General features: G+C 47.0%; 6 protein-coding genes across 6 annotated transcripts; 2 read left to right on the forward strand and 4 right to left on the reverse strand.

The window, feature by feature from the left end:
- Positions 1–297: 297 nt before the first annotated feature.
- N7478_005695 (ubiquitin-specific protease UBP15) lies at positions 298–4,292 on the reverse strand (the record flags this gene model as incomplete). The annotated part of the gene is made up of 9 exons (XM_056921909.1): positions 298–404; positions 469–598; positions 656–3,037; positions 3,099–3,207; positions 3,273–3,462; positions 3,521–3,678; positions 3,735–3,879; positions 4,097–4,226; positions 4,284–4,292. 9 exons carry the CDS (start codon positions 4,290–4,292, stop codon positions 298–300), a joined length of 3,360 nt encoding a protein of 1,119 aa, XP_056779946.1.
- A 2,239-nt stretch (positions 4,293–6,531) lies between these two features.
- Positions 6,532–7,044, forward strand: N7478_005696 (YqaE/Pmp3 family membrane protein; the record flags this gene model as incomplete). The annotated part of the gene is made up of 3 exons (XM_056921910.1): positions 6,532–6,580; positions 6,726–6,801; positions 6,882–7,044. 3 exons carry the CDS (start codon positions 6,532–6,534, stop codon positions 7,042–7,044), a joined length of 288 nt encoding a protein of 95 aa, XP_056779947.1.
- A 349-nt stretch (positions 7,045–7,393) lies between these two features.
- On the reverse strand, positions 7,394–8,269 carry N7478_005697 (signal peptidase complex subunit SPC3; the record flags this gene model as incomplete). The annotated part of the gene is made up of 2 exons (XM_056921911.1): positions 7,394–8,018; positions 8,124–8,269. The coding sequence occupies 2 exons, from the start codon at positions 8,267–8,269 to the stop codon at positions 7,394–7,396; spliced, it is 771 nt and encodes a 256-aa protein (XP_056779948.1).
- Positions 8,270–8,670: 401 nt separating this feature from the next.
- N7478_005698 (gamma-glutamylcyclotransferase family protein) lies at positions 8,671–9,225 on the forward strand (the record flags this gene model as incomplete). Its single annotated transcript, XM_056921912.1, has 1 exon — positions 8,671–9,225. The coding sequence occupies one exon, from the start codon at positions 8,671–8,673 to the stop codon at positions 9,223–9,225; it is 555 nt and encodes a 184-aa protein (XP_056779949.1).
- Positions 9,226–9,864: 639 nt separating this feature from the next.
- N7478_005699 (uncharacterized protein) lies at positions 9,865–14,110 on the reverse strand (the record flags this gene model as incomplete). Its single annotated transcript, XM_056921913.1, has 6 exons — positions 9,865–11,887; positions 11,946–13,114; positions 13,179–13,242; positions 13,327–13,413; positions 13,477–13,592; positions 13,814–14,110. The coding sequence occupies 6 exons, from the start codon at positions 14,108–14,110 to the stop codon at positions 9,865–9,867; spliced, it is 3,756 nt and encodes a 1,251-aa protein (XP_056779950.1).
- Positions 14,111–14,825: 715 nt separating this feature from the next.
- On the reverse strand, positions 14,826–16,012 carry N7478_005700 (eukaryotic translation initiation factor 4E; the record flags this gene model as incomplete). Its single annotated transcript, XM_056921914.1, has 3 exons — positions 14,826–15,030; positions 15,131–15,895; positions 15,978–16,012. The coding sequence occupies 3 exons, from the start codon at positions 16,010–16,012 to the stop codon at positions 14,826–14,828; spliced, it is 1,005 nt and encodes a 334-aa protein (XP_056779951.1).
- Between the last annotated feature and the right edge of the window lie 1,041 nt (positions 16,013–17,053).

Consider the following 17,053-nt stretch of genomic DNA (forward strand, 5'->3'; position numbering starts at 1 on the left):
ACAAAAAAAGCTAGACTCGGAACTGGTATCCTTGACTGTGCCAAAAAAAATCCCATCGCTTCGTGGCATTTGTATCACCTCTACTCCAATATGAAACTATGAAACGGAGTGAGCCAGGAAAGACCAGATGAAAAGTGACAAGTAAAGACCAAGAAAAGAAAAGAAAAGAAAAGAAAAGAAAGAACCAAAGCAAGAAGCAAAAAGAATAGAAAAGGGCAAGGTTTATCAGGCTGTGGTCATGTACCGTGTTGTAGCTTGCCCTTCCACAAAACCCCCCAGCGCCCCCCCGTAAATACTTTATCGAATGAAGAAACTCTCGCTCTTGCCCCAGAATCCCCGGCTCTTGCTAGCATGGTCCAGACCAAGAAGATCCTCTGGACCTGCAACGTCGGATAAGATGTCATCTAAGGAGAGGGAGATTGTCAGCTGATATTCCCCAAATTTTCAACACGAAGATACTTAACTCACCATCTTCAATATACTTTGCGCTTGGGAAGGCGTTCCGTGGCACAATGGCAAACTTGATTTTCTCAAAGGGCTTGCCCTTGATGGATGTTCGCTTTGAAAGACGCTCTTTGGTCTCCTTAAAGATTTCGCCCTGTACAAATGTCAATTTGAAGCCTATAAAAAATGAGAGCAATTTTGAAAAACCTACCGGCTTGACGACAAATTTGAATGGGACGCCATGAGGGCGGTTAGGCTCCCGATCAAAGTTGAAGGCGCTGATTAGTCGGTCATCACCTTCCATTTTCAGCTCCTCGGCTGGAATACGTTCCGCGTAGAGCGAAGAGTATTCGTTTATGGCGGAAACGTTGAAGTCCTCACGAAGCTCCTTGGAAAGTTTGCCGCCGTGTACCTCAAAGAGCCTGATGTTCTGGATTGCCTCGTCATCCAATTTCGCCTTTTGTTGCAGAGCAGAGAGAAGCTCAGCAACGGTTCCATTCCGAGCAACCAGAACCTCGACTGTTTCTTCTTTGGTGATGCCTTCAGTAAGCAAGGTGACCTTGAAACACTTTTTACTCTCGTAGTCGCTGAGACTCATATCCAGTACTTCATAGTATAAGGCGTCCGAACGATGCATGGTGTATCCATAAGCACCGTATTGCCCATTGAGAATCTGTGCGAGTGTTGAAGTGTTGGACCGCTTGAGGAACGGCTTGGCTTTGCCAGTGCTGGCCATAACAGGAGCGAATCGGAGATGGGTTGGTTCCACATTCAGATGCTCGCCCACCTTCTTCGAGAACTGGTCGTAGGTCATCTTGCGACTGAGTGTAAGTGTGAACTCTTCAGCGTCATCAGAGGTCTTGATTGGAGCAAATGTCACATCCATTCGGTTCAAAAGATGATCGTAGAATTCCCTAGCGTCGGTGTACAAGGCCGTCTGTGGCCGCTCTGAGTCCTTTGTTGTACGTTGGAAGGTGATAATATCACCGTCTTGTATCTCGGACTGCTGGAAAGTCTGCTTGGGTTTCATAACATCAATCATGTTATGTTTGATCTCTTCATAAAGCAAAAACTCGGTTCCCGCGGGCCAATTCATCTTTGAGAGAATGATCGATCCCAGGTCACCAACTTTCTGGTTCTTACGAATATACACCGAACCAACACCAGTCAATGTCTGAGAGACAACGTCGAAATTCTTCAAAAAGATCAAAGCGGACTCGTTGCCCTCCGGCCAAGCTTGACCATCGGGGGAAACCTCCATCCAAAGGCGGAAGAAGTTGCCCTTGGTACCATATTTGGTGTAGGCCTCTTCAACGGTCATTTCGGAATCAGTGATGATCTGATCGGGTCGGGTAGTCTTGTTCTGACGATTGACCATCACCCAGAAACGAATGCTAGCAACATCCAGACCTCGCTCATCTGCCATCTCCTTCGCAAACTCGCCCACTTTCTTAGATCGGAGAACGCGGTACTGTGTAGGTAGGGCAGGATCTTCGTTGGGAAGGTCCTGGCTGGTCAGATCGAAACCATGGTGATGTTGGAAGGACTTTTCGGCCAAAACACCAATGTTCATATACAAGTGAGCTTCTTCCCTCTCCTTTTTGCGACGAAGAGCCTCGGCGCGGTCTTCGGCCAAGCGGCTCTCTATATGATCTGGTACATCCTCTTTGGTGATCGTGTGCAAAACATCGTCTACGCGCGTCTTTCGGACGTAAACCAGCATGTACGCGTTCATTGAGCGCTTGGTTGACAATGTCCTGGTGTATGGCTGTCGAACACCAGCGGCACCGTTCGCCAATTCATACTCACCGCCGTAGTTCTCCTCCAAGACCTCCTTCTCGGTGGCCCTGTTCACTCGATCATCATCAAAGCGGTACCAGTGTCCATCCTTGGTTGGTTTCAAGAATGCGTAGTAGTGACCGGCATCCAAGCCACCGCTGTGTACTAAGACACCATGCAGCTCATAGACCCAGGGCTCGGATTTGTCGGCATTTTCAGAGAGGTAAGGGGCGGCGTTAAATTCCAAGGGGAAAACATGTCGGTCGTTCACCTTCATCATCGTGAGGAGGTTCAAGTCATACTCAAATCGCTTGAGGTGGAGATGCAAAACAGGTGGGAAACTTTCAAAGATCACACCCTTCCTGGCATCCTGCAACCCATATGGAGAGCCTGCATCATACTTGTTTTCACCCTCCAGAGTCTCCACTTGGATATAATCACGGAAACTGTCATCCAAGGTCTTGTTACCACGAACATTGAGTTGAATGTCCCAGAAATCCTCGACACGGGAAGACTCATAATCCACGTTGATACATGAAATGTAGGTCTTGGTCTTGCCCACAAACAGGTCAGGTAAGGCCTTCTCTGCAACTGTGCCCTTCATCCTCTCTTCTAGACGCTCCATGAGCTTACGTGAGAGCTCCTGAACATCCTGCTGCTCAAAGGCCTGCCGAGAATCCCAGCCAAAAGAGACAGTAAGCTCATTTGTAGAGACAGCAGTGTCATTGGTCTGTAGGTTGTAAAATAATCTTTGAAGAGTCCATGCACTGTTTTCGCGACTCGCCTCCTCATCAGTGGGAATTTGGTATACAGCCTGTTATGTCGATTAGATATCAGATTTGAAGGACTGGTCCCAAAAAGGAAGTGTTTCATACCTTGCGGAACGCATTTGTGAAATAGAGTGACTGCAAAAGAGAGTTCAAATAGCAGGTGGCGCCCTGGTTTCGCAGTCCAACCATGCCGGTCTCTTTCTTTGAATCGTAGCTAAATAATGAATCTAATGAGCCAATGCCTACTAAGTATCAAGCTCGACAGGGTTCAGGGCTTACTTCTGGAAGCTGTGCCAGAGAACACCAGTGGGATCCTTGACAACACGCACATAGGCCGTGATGATAGCCTCTTCGTCCTGCACTAGCGGCACACCTTTGCCCTCCCACGACTCATTGAACAGGGTTCGGAGGTCGTAAAATCGAGTGAATCCCCAATCACCTTCATCTGCGGTGAATCTGTGCGTTGCAACTAATAATTTTGTCAGCTCAACCAAGCCTATAAACAGGGTGACAACAGGGTTATTTACCATGAGATACGTAGATTGATGGGTCCTTCACGTTTGACAAGACCAGGGAGAACTGCACGCAAGCATACCAGTTCTCTGGGGGTTCACCGTCCCAGGCATGTTCGAGATAGAACGAGGCATGCTCAGAATGGTTACCGTACGGGAAGAAGAGGATTCGCCTGACTCATTTGTTAATATTTCCGTCCTTGCAAGTGCCCATTGCGATAATACCCACCAAGGAGACCCGCCACACTTAAAGGTCGGACCATGCAGCTTTCGGTCCAGCTTCCTCCAATCCTTGATATGCCATGTGTTATAAGTCTCTTCTTCGGTCTCGAAGTCCGGGTTTTTAGGAAGCACTCGTGCCATCATCGCCGCATCTAAAAGATTCAAACGGCCCCAGTTAGCTCGCTTTTCCCCAAGAATGATGTAAGATCGCAGCCGCCCGGATTTTCAGGACTGGAAGCAGCCGGTTCCCATGAGTGTATTCGGTCACCGCCATGCTTTCCAGTCCTGTCTAATCGACTAAATCATGATTGTTGTGGTCGAGGATTCCGCCGCGGAAGAGGGGGTGGGGAACATATGAAAGAAACCTACGGTCAGTAGCGGAGGGTGCAGGGTCGGGCTCATCGGAGCCAGATCGAGAGACGACGACAACATCTGTTCGGCTTTCATTGGGGGAATGCTCATACTCATCGACGAGCATGTCGTTCTCCGCAAGCTGGGGCTTTGACGGTTAGATCTGCAATGACGACACACACGAGGGGCACGGTCGGGGACTCACGTTTTCCATGGCGAAAAGCGCCCTCCCGTCCAGCCGGAAGGCACCTGTCGGAATGGAGAAAGAATTTTAGGTGGGAAATAGAGCGAAGGGGGACTGAGACGGTGAAACTCTGTGGAGAGTAGTTGTCGGGAGGAATTTCTTGCTGAGCAAGTTTGGAGAGCTAGCGGTGGCGGAGCCCTCGTAGGCTCGGCAGTTGATTGACTGAGACCACCAGTGTGGTGTGTTTTTTGTGGGGGATTCAAAAGGCAATAAGGGAAAGAAGTGTGAGATTAAAAGACTTAGGGAGAGAAAGAAAGGTAATCATTGGATTTAAATAAACTGGTTTTCATTACTTTATTACTGTTTTTGTTTTTTATTATTACTAGTATTCGTCAATGTTCGTTTTGCTGGTTACCCTTAGTTTGAAGGCATATGGAAATGGAATCCTGCATGTAATTATCAAATCTCCTTAACTTGATACTAATCACTTAGTGGGAAGACTTGATTTATTTTATACCTACAGTCCTTTCTGGTTTCTTAGTATATAATAGTTATAGACCCCATATATGGTTCTTCATAGCGTCATTCCCCGCGTTTAGATGATCTTACTTAGTCCCTTCCCGTTTAGCGTCGGCGTGAAGAATTCTTCACCATCAGCCTGGAAATGATTAGTAGAATCTCAATTATACCACGGTGAGAATTGGATTTGACCTCAAGCCTTGTAGCCATGAATTTGTTAGTATCCCAACACCATTAAGGCAGTATTCTCTCGGATCAGGCCCTCACGTGTGAATTAATTTTACTCAGACATATAATCTCAGTAACACTTGGGCACTGGACAGCCTGGCCCCTTCATAGAATCCAAGCGTAAGCAGAAAGACCAACCTGGCAGATGACGATGATGCGTGTTATTCAAGCTAAGGTTGAACTTGCCAGGTTTGATTGATCTATGCGTGTTTGCTGTGTTTGATTCTCATCCAGGAAAAGGGAAGGCGGTGAGTTGAACAGGAAGAGCTTCATGAGCTACATCCTGTAGAGATGTGATACTTCTAGAATTGTTGGTAGTAATACATATCGACATTCGTGTGGACCCCTTTCGAAATCCCCACGATTCACCCCTGCTCAACTCTCAACCTTTAAGTATCAAAGTCGAATCAACACGTACAATACCTATCCGCGGAGCTTCCAACATTTGAACATGTGATTACAATTCTTTCTAGCCTCGGGACTCGGATATAACATGTTTCAAAATAAGATACTCTCAACCCAGAATGGCGAGAGGTTGGAGTGTCCCAGTATATGCCTGATGTCTGGGCTATGTCTACAGGGTGATTTGAGAGTGTATAGCTCGGAAGGGTACAAAGTGGGTACTTTTCCGCAGCCCTACTCCACCTGGGCAGTCAATGCACCTGAATGAGCAAATAGCATCCGCTGTGGGAAAGCTGAACGCTCATTTTTTTGTTTAGAGACTTGGCAAGGCTGAAATGTATGTATCAAACATAAATGGTCGTTCAAAGTGTACCCATGACTACTACTAGTACTTATTCTGATTTTTTATTATTGTATATCTCCGTGAACATACTGGGGGCTCTCTTTATATATTTACAGAACTTTGTCTTCAAGTTGAGAGTATTATTTGAACTGTTCCAAGGTTAATGCAATTCAAGAGCCCAAAACCTGGCATCGGCTTATTAACAGCAATATTGCTCTTGTTTCCATTTAAAATGCGCCACAGAATGTGGCAATTATCCATGTCCTAGGCTACTGACTATGGAGTGTACTCTAACTTAGTAGCTTTGTTCGCCGCTCGGGAAGTTCTCATGTATACAATGTACTTCGTGATTGGAGAGAAACACTTATTTTTAGAAAGGAAATAATAAGTAGCATCCAAATTCAAGTTCAACACCCACATCTATGTAACTGTGTAGCTAGACACCACTCTCTGTACCTGTATTGTAGCTCAGAACTGGGTCATCTGGGTGACGTCAGCCAATCGGGCCACCTCCTTCAGCCCTATTACCTAGTCCACATGTGCATGTGAACCAAGTCTCCAGCTTCCTCAGAATCAAGGTTGACCCGATCACTCTTCTGACTCCCCTCTGACGTCGTTGTGCCGATCATGAAACGCGTTCATTCAGCCAAAGACGACAATGTTCCTCTGTATATATTCTTCCTCATTTTCGCCATCTTCCTCCTTAGCTACCTAGCAACCACTGATTTTAAACGTTCGACCCGACCCCATCCCGAACAACAATAATAATTATCCACCATGGCAGGCACTTGTTCGATGCTCTGTTTGATCGTTATCACTCTTTTCAGTAAGTGGATATTCTTTCCAAGCTTGGTCTGCGAGCTATTTCGCATTGTGGGCGCCTGTGATATACTCCGATGTTGTGTCCTACATCTAGAAGAGGGCCAAGTTTATGATTTGTTGAAGAGCCGGAGCGCTAATAATATTCCTAGTTCCTCCCCTTGGAGTTTTCCTCATTTCTGGGTGTGGAGTGGATTTTTGGATTAACGTCCTCCTCACAATTCTTGGGTGAGTACTGAGCTGCCTTAGTACACAGTCTACTACTCGCGATTTCTTAAAAGAATATATTCTGACTCACCTCTTAATAGATACTTCCCAGGCCACATCCATGCGTTCTACATGGAATACGTCTATTACCAGCGCCGCAAACAAGATCCGATGACTCGCGCGACACAACGACCCGCTCCAGGTGTCTACTCGCAGCGTGTGCAAAATGGTGGCCGCTCAGATCGCAGTTACGGCACCATTTAGAAGCCCGAAACCCACTACTAGCCTGGCATGATATCTTGGACCCGGTTAAACCTTTCGGCTTTCTCATTCAATGTTTCCTACAAATGGGGATTCAATCCCCAATCCAAACTGCCCTTTAAGCGTTCGAGTACCCCGATACACCGACACGACATGAACTTTATCATTACTGAGTAGTACCAACTTTATGACTTCGAAATTAATTTCCTTTCATTTTATCAGTTCTCGTGATATAAATCCATATCAAAAAATTCAGAGAGAAATGGCTAACAATTCCCCGTAAACATTGACTTTAATCCTCAAAAATTAACATTTATACCGCGGATCCAACGCACACGCATCATGCATCACCTCAAACCGCCTGCGCCTCAGGCTTCTTCCCCTTCAACTCAGGGAAATCAAAGGCCTCGCTAGTCAGAACATTGCCATCTGTGCGCAGCGCAGCCCCAGAACCAGGACTCCACCACAAAGCTCCAACCCAAGGCTGAACATTCCACCCAACAGAAAGCGTAGCATTCTGCCTCTCAGCCAATCGCCCAGTAACATCGGTAATCTGATACTTGGCCTTCTGGCCCCTCAACCGCAAAACACCTGGGTTCTCCTCCGCCTTCGCCTTAGAAGTAGAACTCTTCTTATTCTTGGCTGTTCCCTTTGTGATGCGCTTCCCTTTCTTATTCACGGATGAAGGAGAAATCTTCGCGACAACAGCTGTGGGAAGAGCATCTAGTGCCTTCTCCTTAAGAATGTCCCATGAATACGGCGATGCGGGCGCAGGGATGATACTATCCCAGATGATAGCCTCAGAGGCAGGAAGGGAGGTAGTAGAATCATCAGAGGAGGAGTAGGTAGCGTAGACGTAAACGAAGAGCTGCTTTGTGTTCCAGTTGAAGAGGGGGGAGAGGTCTGCGTCTAAGTCGAAGCGGATCTGGGCATATTCGGAGCGTTTGGTGGAATAGTAGTGTGGGCGGCCCTTTGTTCTGTTGCAGTATTAGTATATGGTAGGAATTGGAGTCGAAGTCAGAATCAGGCTTGGTTTCTCTTCTTTTGCTAAGTTTGATCTGGTTGTTGAGGAGCTCACTTACACTTGGATATTCTTTAGCTGCACGGAGGCTGTAGTGTCCGATGTTGGGAAGAGGAGCGTAGAGAAGGCTGCTACAGCTGCTACCACCAGGGCGACGGTGGTAAAGAAGCCGAAGACAGCCTGTAAGCGATTTAATGAGGAATGCATGGTGGGTTGCGACGAGGAAGTCGGTGCAGCTGGAGGTGTCGGGCGGATGAAGCCAGCTGGGCGAGTTTGGGGCTTATCGCGATCCTCGATAAGACGATAAGGCGATAAGCTAGCCCAGGGACTGGTGAACTTAATCTATGACCTCGACAACCTTGGAACAACACATCGTTGTCTCGAGACTTTGATTTATTTTCTCTTGATTTTGTGATAATTGTGAATTCACGATCCTATCATCAGACACAAAGAGATAGCCGGATAATTTCCTTCTATTATTCTATCAAGTCTTGCAAAAATAATAGTTATCAACAATAATGGGAGATCACGTCCTCTTCGTCTATGGTAACGAAGACTTCCTTCAGATAAAGCACTCAAGCAGCCATTAACGATGAATAGGAACTCTCATGGCACCTCAAATACTCCACCGTGTAATACACGGCTCTGCAGACCCGGAACCATGGCAAAAGGCGCTTGTACGCTTCCAACCCGCCGTCTTGCACAATTACCGGCGCCATCGGGTGCGGGGTGCAGACTACCCGGGGGTAGTCCCAGCTTCCCTATCACAGCCTGGAGGTGGAGGAGAAATAACCCAAGCAAAACCGACCGTAGAAAAGAAGTCCACGTCCTCTGTTCTCGGAATCCTTGTATCAGGACTTACAGATGGAGACATCCACCGATTGGACATGTTCGAAGGAAGCGAGTATATCCGTGAGAACGTTAAGGTACGGACACTGAAAGAGGCAGAGAAGTCGAGTGATCCTAATGTACAGGGCGGAAACCTGTTTGGTGCACTTGATGCTGCAGAAGCAGAGACTATTGATGAAGTGGGGGAGGCTAATGCTGTGACTTATGTGTGGGTTGCTGGGACCGAGTGGCTGGAGAGCGCAGAGTGGGATTTTGAGACGTTTAAGAAAGAGAAGATGGCTTGGTGGGTTAATGCTGATGAACGTGATTGGTAGGATAGTTTGATATGAAGTATAGGGTTGAGAATATATCCTTAGATAAACCACTAGCTGGATGTATGTAGACAGGGTAGACTGCTATCAAACCAAGGATGTCATCTGGTAATAATTTATCTAGCCAAATTTGCAAAAAAAAAAAAAAAAAAAAGGCCCTAAGGAACAAAGGACCCGACAATGTACTGTTCATCAGAGCAGATCTTCCAAATACTCCTCGGCCCTTTTCATCTAGATCCCGTATATATGATCAATGAAAGCTTCAGCACGTCTCAGCTCTAGACAGGGAAGGGCGCTTGTTTACTGATGATGAAGGATCCCATTACTGTCGTTCAGATATCGATAAGCCCTAAAGGCACAATATAGTTTCATAAACAGCCTCTATCTAAATTGCGCCGAAAGTTGGAATATACTTGAGAATAATGGGAAAGGGAATCAGAGTAAAACTTTGAAAGAGACAGGTCATTTCAAGAAGGAAAAGCAGAATGCCCAAAAGAATGGATAAATATGAACAGTAAGATTTCGAATGAGATTGAAGGAAGAAAGATGCTCAAATAGAACACCTGCATGCATGGCTGAATGGAAACGCAGAAAAGCAAATCAATTCGTAAAAACACCCTCTTACTCCATGGAATTGACGTATCAATTCTTATGCTTTGCACGAGGACTCTCCCTGATCTTCTTCGTTCCACTCCCCGGGGGAGTTGCTGCAACTTGTATTTGAACTTTAGCAGAATGTTTCTTTGTGGGTGTCACCGGAACCAGCACAGTTTCGTCTTCATCAGCAACGTCCGGATTATTCAACTCTTCCATAGAGTCGGGATGTGTCTCTTCCGTGCCCCCATCTTTAGAAGAATCTGTCGGTTGGGATTTCTCATTATCTTCCTTTGTACGGGGCTCTGTATCGCGGTCGCCATCGCGGTCTTCCCAGATTGGAAGAGGGGGTCCCAACAAGAATGACACAGGCTGTTGATTGGCCATGGAAGGCTTGTCCCTATTAGACTCTGTTTGTTCATCATATAGGTCGTCCAAAAACTTGCGAAGTCGGTGTCTAAGAAGGCCAGACCCAAGCGGAGGCCAGTCGTCCTTTGCATCCATCTCACGCTGCAACAATTTCGTAACAAAGGTCTCAGGGTCTTGTACAAACTTCTCCACATACGCTAGTAGATATAATCCGCAGTCTGACCAATTCGGCTGCAATGGAATATTCATAGCGCGCTTACCCTTGAGATCCTTATTATTAATCTTGACACCGCGTTTGGACTCTGCCTCCTTGATTATGTATTCACGAAGAATCCCGACTGTAGAAGAACGAGCAAGGTCAAGAGAATCGAAAGTAATGATTGTTGGCTGACTGGGGTGTATTTTCGGGCCTCGTTGCTTCTTCTTCTTCTTCTTTGTCTTGCTGGTTGACTGGTTGGCTCCAGCAGACTTTGTTGAAGCCTCATTGGGGTCTGCTTCATGCTCATGCGGATAATGTAGTTGCGAAGGCGGCGACGACTGAGGATTTTCTTCGATGTCAGGCCATCCACCATCGTAACCTGAGCCATTCCCTTCAACTCTTTCCACTTGAGTGCTTTTATGCTCTCGGGGTTCTGGTTTACCTGACGTCTCTTGGCCTTCCGTGATTGATATGGAAGCAAAAGATTGCCGTGCATCCTTTGATGTAGGTGATTCTGATTTTCGAATTTCTTGTTCTCCTGTGTGCTTGCCGGTTATATTTCTGAACTTTTCAAGAACACTTGCCGCCGTAGTGAGCTCTGACGCAGGCTGTGGAGATTCCCTCGGCGATTCGAGAATCTCAAGCACTCCATCAGATTTCCCAAGACGGTGCTTGTCATCTTTAGGGCCCGATCCCACAGGACACGCAGGGACGCCTAGGCTGGGCAAATTGCAAATAATAGCAACGTACCAATGCGCATCCTCATTGATCGGAACAACAATATAGTCGTACTCAAACAAGTTGATGTTACGAGTCCACTTTTCAACTCCACTGTAGTTGATACCAGTACTGCCCTTCTTCGTGCTCTTCAGCGTAGCATAAAAATAAGAGTTGAAAAAATAGACACGTTCCGCAATACTCTTGTTTGTACGCTCAATATTCTCCTGCAAGAAGCGCAAATAGAAAGCAATCAGGTTGTCGTTTAGGAACTCGTTTTCACGCAAGCGATCTCGATCCTCAACGCTAACTTCGGCGCGCTTCTTCCCAGAAGGAGGATATACTAATGGCTTCTTCCATTTCTTCCGGTTGACATCGTCTTCAGGAGGAGACCTTCGTAAAGGTTCGGGAGATAAGCCCTTGCCATCTGACACAAGTCCATTTGTCCGCCTCGTGGATCGTGTTGCTCGCCCCGGCGGATCTCTCAACTTTCTGACAGGTATATCGACAGCAGCATCCGATTGCGCATGGTCCACTTCTCGCGATTGAGTAACGATTTCCCCTCCTCCAGTAGGAGGAAACTCGCTTTCTTTCAGTTTCATGTTCCTAGACTTGCTAGGAGAATCTTGTAGAGAAGAGGAAAGCTTCGTACGTGGACCGGCGTGAGTATGAATTGCTGAAGCCGACGGAGAGACCTCCAGTTCCACCTCTAGAGGTCTTTTCTTTGTATTGTTATACTGAGCAGATTCTCTCTCACGACGTTTGAAAACTTTGTCCATATGATCCCTTGTTATTCAGTTAGTTTGTAAGCTTGACAATGAAGAATTCTGTAAAGAGAACATACGATGACTTGGGTTGTATGTTGACCTGCCCCATCGAGTTTAGGACCCGCACGAGTTGGGTCATGTCTCCTGGTGTCGAGAACTCAATATCCACGGTGATAGTCGAAGCCGAAGCCCCTCTCACTTGTAATGTTATCTTTCGGCTTGACTCTTTCCCGTAACCGACTCCGTAAACATTTCGGAGGAGAATATCAGCGACTTTCCCCTCTTTTCCTACAATATCCGATCCGATGTGAATTTTGTCTTCATCAAGATAAATAAAGGCGCTTTCGCCCTCAGTATAGCTCCTCTGTATGGAACCGAATAGAAGATATGTGATTTCCAACGGCAACAACGTGGATAAGTCTTGAGGTTTCCTTTTCTTTTTCTTGAACCTCGAGAAATCAGTTGTCGGAATATCAGCTGGTGAACGTTTCCGGGTAGGAGATATAAGCTGATCTTCTACCTTCGAAGATCCCTGAGGATGCCGTTCGCTCAAATCCCTTGGAACGGGTAGAGTTGTAACTTCGCCTTGAATTTCGTCGGAACTCTCTCTCGCCTCATGGAATCGCTGGAACCCGTTCACTTCATGTGAGGATGAGTGGGCGGATTTAGTCTGCTTGTTGCGATTTTCTGACGGTTTCCCACTGAAGACAGGTACTTCAATTGCCCCAAGTACAGCTTCGCGAGGTTTCTTCTCATGTGCTTTGGAACGCCGCTGTTCAGTAGCTTTGGAAGTAAATGCTTCTTCGGGGGAGGACGATAAAGCTGGCCGGCGTTGTTGTTGTCTGCGATTGACAGGGCTGAGATGAACGCTTTCTTCTACCTGGCGATATTCATCATGTCGACGAACCTGCGAGTTATTCTTGACTCTATGAGAAAGCTGGCTTGAGCTTGGCGAGTGGCGTGAATGTCTCTTAGCTGGACTCGCCTGCGGGTAAAGCGGATTGGGTGTTCGAGCAAAGGAATCATTCCCTTCTCCACTCGTCAAATCGAAGCCATCACTAATATCATTGTGGCGCTGTCGTTTACTTGGTCGATTTGAGTCTGCAAATTCAATAGGCGGCCCTAATCGGGGTTGATTATTCTTCAACAGAGAAGAAGAATGAGCTTGCTTCCCTTGCGCGCGAACAGGCCCACTCTCTCGTGAATTGCGAGAGATTCTATCTGTCGGTCTGAACGCAGAATTTGACTAACATAACAGACATATCAGAATGGGAGATCAACCTCGCTCACTGCAGATTGGCTGCACTTACCCCAGGAGGCTTTTTCTTGTTCTGAAGAGAGCTTCCAGGTTTGATCTTCACAGCATGGGTATCCCTATATCAATACAGATTCCAAAGATCAGTATATTGTCCTGTAGCTATACCGTTGGGATAGCATTCTCTGCTCAAATGAACATACTTGTACTTCGCCCCCAATAGGCGAGCCTCGTCTTGGGCATCTTTCTGGTTCTGGCCCCGGGTTAACATCTGCGGGAACTCACCCCAGCTAGACGCGATATAAGATATTAGTATATTGTCGGGGAATATGGGTCGGTTAGGTCATATTCACTGGGTGGGAGAGTCTAAGTCTATGACAGACGGAGGAGATGGAGACCGCAACTGTCCACGAGTGGTTGCGATTCCAATGTGTGCAAGAGGATCAGTGTTGGCATAACTTTGAGCAGTCTGGAGTCAAAGTCAGTTTCTGCTGAGCAAACTTCTTTGAAAAAAGCCAATGAATGCGACAAAACAAGACCAAGTCAACCAACACGTTACGCCGTCACAGCGTCTTCAATGAGTAAATGAAGGAGATAAAGGAAAATATGCGGGGTATAACTCCTGGTGACCAAAGACCAGAAGATATAGCCAGGGGGAAGCATCACAGAGCTTGAGAGAGCTATACGCACCTGCGATTCAGCAGCAGTGGTCTCGCAATCCGACTCTGGGACCGGAAAGAAGCGAATATGGCGGGGGCGATCGCGGTCGGAGCGGATGTCTTCACCGCGCGAAAGCTGAAGCCTGTTGCGCGTTGTACGGCGATTATGTGTAGTAGAGGTCGGGGAGGGAGAAAGGTGTGCGGAGATCGAGGGGCTTCGGTGGTGGTGAGAGGATTGATGGAGCTGCTGCTGTTGGCGACCGTCGTGCCGTTGTCGACGCGGTGACAAACTGGCAATGATATCGGATATACTTGTAAAGAAGGACATTCGGTGAGTTCCTTAAGACAGGACCAATTGCGGCCCCATCATCATTTGCATATGGTGTTCTAATTTGTTCCTGCTTCCTTGGAATATGCCTTTTACTATTTTTTTTTTTCCGCATCTTTGTACAATCACGATGGTCGTTGGTTATCGCCTATCGCGGGCGGTCAAGGCTTGAAGTCTTATTTGTCAGGCAGAAACAGAACTACAGGTAACTATAGCATGCATGAGATCATGGAATAGAATAGAATATTAATGAGGGGAAAACGTATCCATAACAAGGCTGAACCCCGCTGAAAATACTTTGCAATATTTGAATTGTAGCCACCCAGAAAGACTAGTGAACATAATACCTAAAGGTATTTCAAAGGGCTTAAAAACCTCCCGGCCACGCCATCTGCAGATTACAGCTGCACTTTTCACATCAGGGATAAAGGAGAATAGCACATCACGCATGATCAAAAGCAGAAAGAGAAAAAAAAATAAGAATAAAAGAGAAACATAGAGGAAGACATGAAGTGAAGAAACACGGAAAAAAAGGCATAATTGAGCTTTACTCAAAGACATAAAAAATTCAAACAAACCGCTTAGTTCGCCTTGATGCCCCGCCGTCCCCCAGACCCAAACGCGTCCCAATGAGTTAGTGCATAAGAGAGTTTTTTGATGATTTTTTTGTCGACTGTAGTGTACAGGTTCATGGCCACGATTATGGGAAAGACATTTATAAGGCTGCGGAGCCCTTGACTTTCTCCGAGTCTTCATGGCCGGTGCGCCGGCGCTCATTGCTTAGGTGAGCTCCAGGGTTAGAAGCTGCTTTCTCTTGACGAGCTTGATCAATGGCAGAGCGTTGAGCGATGCTGTCATCGTGACTCTTCCAGACAATGTTGGTGTCGGCTGGGAAGGCGAGCAGACGCTTAATAGTTTCTCTGCGAAAATATATTAGTCCAATGAACGTCCATACACAAGAATCGCCGTATCTTGACGTTCAAAAATGTTCAGGTCGCAAGGGAAAAAAGTAACACGTACCTGATCTTGATGTTCCGGCCACCGTCAATCCGTGTCCATACACTCAACACGTCCTCGCCACCCCGCACGCTCAGTACAGCACCGCAGACCTCATCTCCAGCCTCTGCAAACTGGTCACCCACCATCGCCAGCAATAGATCTTCCCAGTACCGATCAGCAACACCCTTCTTCAGCCGCACAATCCATTTTCCACCACGCTTATTGGCCTCGTCCTCCCAAACAGGTCGAATACCCTTTTTGAAAATATGGTAATCTGAAACAGTAGGCAGTAACGAAGGGCGCTTTAGATGCGAATAAACAGCCCAGAAGCTCTCTACTGAGAACATCGAGGCAAGAGGCACTGTCGACTTTTCATAGTCGGAGTACTTTGGTGTGGGCGGACGGTACCAGACAATCCACGTTGACTTTAGCGGATGATCCCCGGGGCCAGAAACTGAATCCTGCACCAGTCCTTTGACGCCAGAGAAATCCTCATGATCACCAAGGAATTCGCGCTTCTCACCCGGAGTTTTCAACATTTCTGAAGAACCGCCAGGTGTCTTGGGAGCACCGAATGAGGCGAATGCCCCCGAGCCGAGGCCGAAAGCCGATGAGGCATTTGTTGAGGGGGACGAAACACCGGTAGACATTGGGGACATTGCGTTAAATGGATTGGAGCGGCCGTGGGAGCTGTCAGGACCAAATCGTTTGGATGAGCGGGGCAGGTCAACGCGGGCACCGTCCTTGCCGTCTGTTCCGGACATGGACAAAGACAGTTTAGAAGAGCTGTACAAATAAGAAACAAAGAGTTAGTTTTGGAAATTCACTCCCCATTAGTAGAAGTTTATGGATGTAGTTTCCAACGTACTTTGCTCGGCGAGTCCACAGATTGGCATTATCCATAACGGCGGGTGTAGCTGCCCGAGACACCAACGGTCATCCGGGAGAGAAAAGCGGCTCAAAAAGACAACAGGGCACTACTGAGACACTTTCGTCGGGTATTCCACAGCGATGTCGACAAGTCTGGGGCTTGCTAAATTTGGCGAAGAGGAAAAAAGAAAAGTGGGTAGATGGCGGCGGAGGATGCGGACGGTAGGTGGCGGGTGACGGATAAGTGGAGACGAGAGAAAGAAGGGTATCTGTAGAGCGCAAGAAGAGATTGAAGGCGAGGAGAATCGGGATGTTATGGGGGAAGTGGATGGGAGGAAATTCGTAGGTTCGTAGAGGGGTAAGAGGGATTGGATATGGGACTCGAGAAGAGATGGAAATGGCATTGGAGACTTGACGAAAGAGAAAGCTCCACCCAATCAGAACAAGGCTCGGCTGCCGCACCGTCTATTTTCCCGACGCGTGAAAGATTTAAATTCGAGATTTTTTTCCGCCCTCTTTCTTTCCTTTCTTTCTTTAACCTAACAGACCACCAACTCAAATCAATGCCCGGATTCTTCATCCTCCTACTGACCGGTCATTTCCGATGTGTGTGTCGAGACTAAAATGTCGCATCTAAAACCATCATCACGAGGGCTTTTCGAAGCTACCCAGGACCCGTTGATGACCTGATTGACGAGACATTCCATTTCTTCCATCTAGTATATAGGGTACGTTTGATATAGCAATTCATATCTATCAATATTTCCAATATCTCTCTATCCCATTCCCATCTCGATCTCCATATGAAGAAAATCCTTTGAGCTCTCTGGTAATCCTAGGCCTCAACCGCCCCCCTATTCTACCGGATTCGTCCAGGGGGCTGGTCGAGCGTGCGGTCAATTGGCAAAGTCTGATGAGATCTAAAACACTTGTTGTTCTCCACTGCCCGATTTTTGTTAGTCTATTTCACTGATTCGAGACTAGCGCGAAGTCGTAGTTTGATCAAATGATGTCAGTCCCATTTAAATGTTCCTGCATAATGTAGAGGAGAGGTTATGTAGGTGCGACGAAGCA

The sequence above is a fragment of the Penicillium angulare genome (genome assembly GCF_028827245.1).
Source record: "Penicillium angulare strain IBT 27051 chromosome Unknown utg000004l_segment0_segment0, whole genome shotgun sequence".
In the NCBI taxonomy this organism is placed as follows: domain Eukaryota; kingdom Fungi; phylum Ascomycota; class Eurotiomycetes; order Eurotiales; family Aspergillaceae; genus Penicillium; species Penicillium angulare.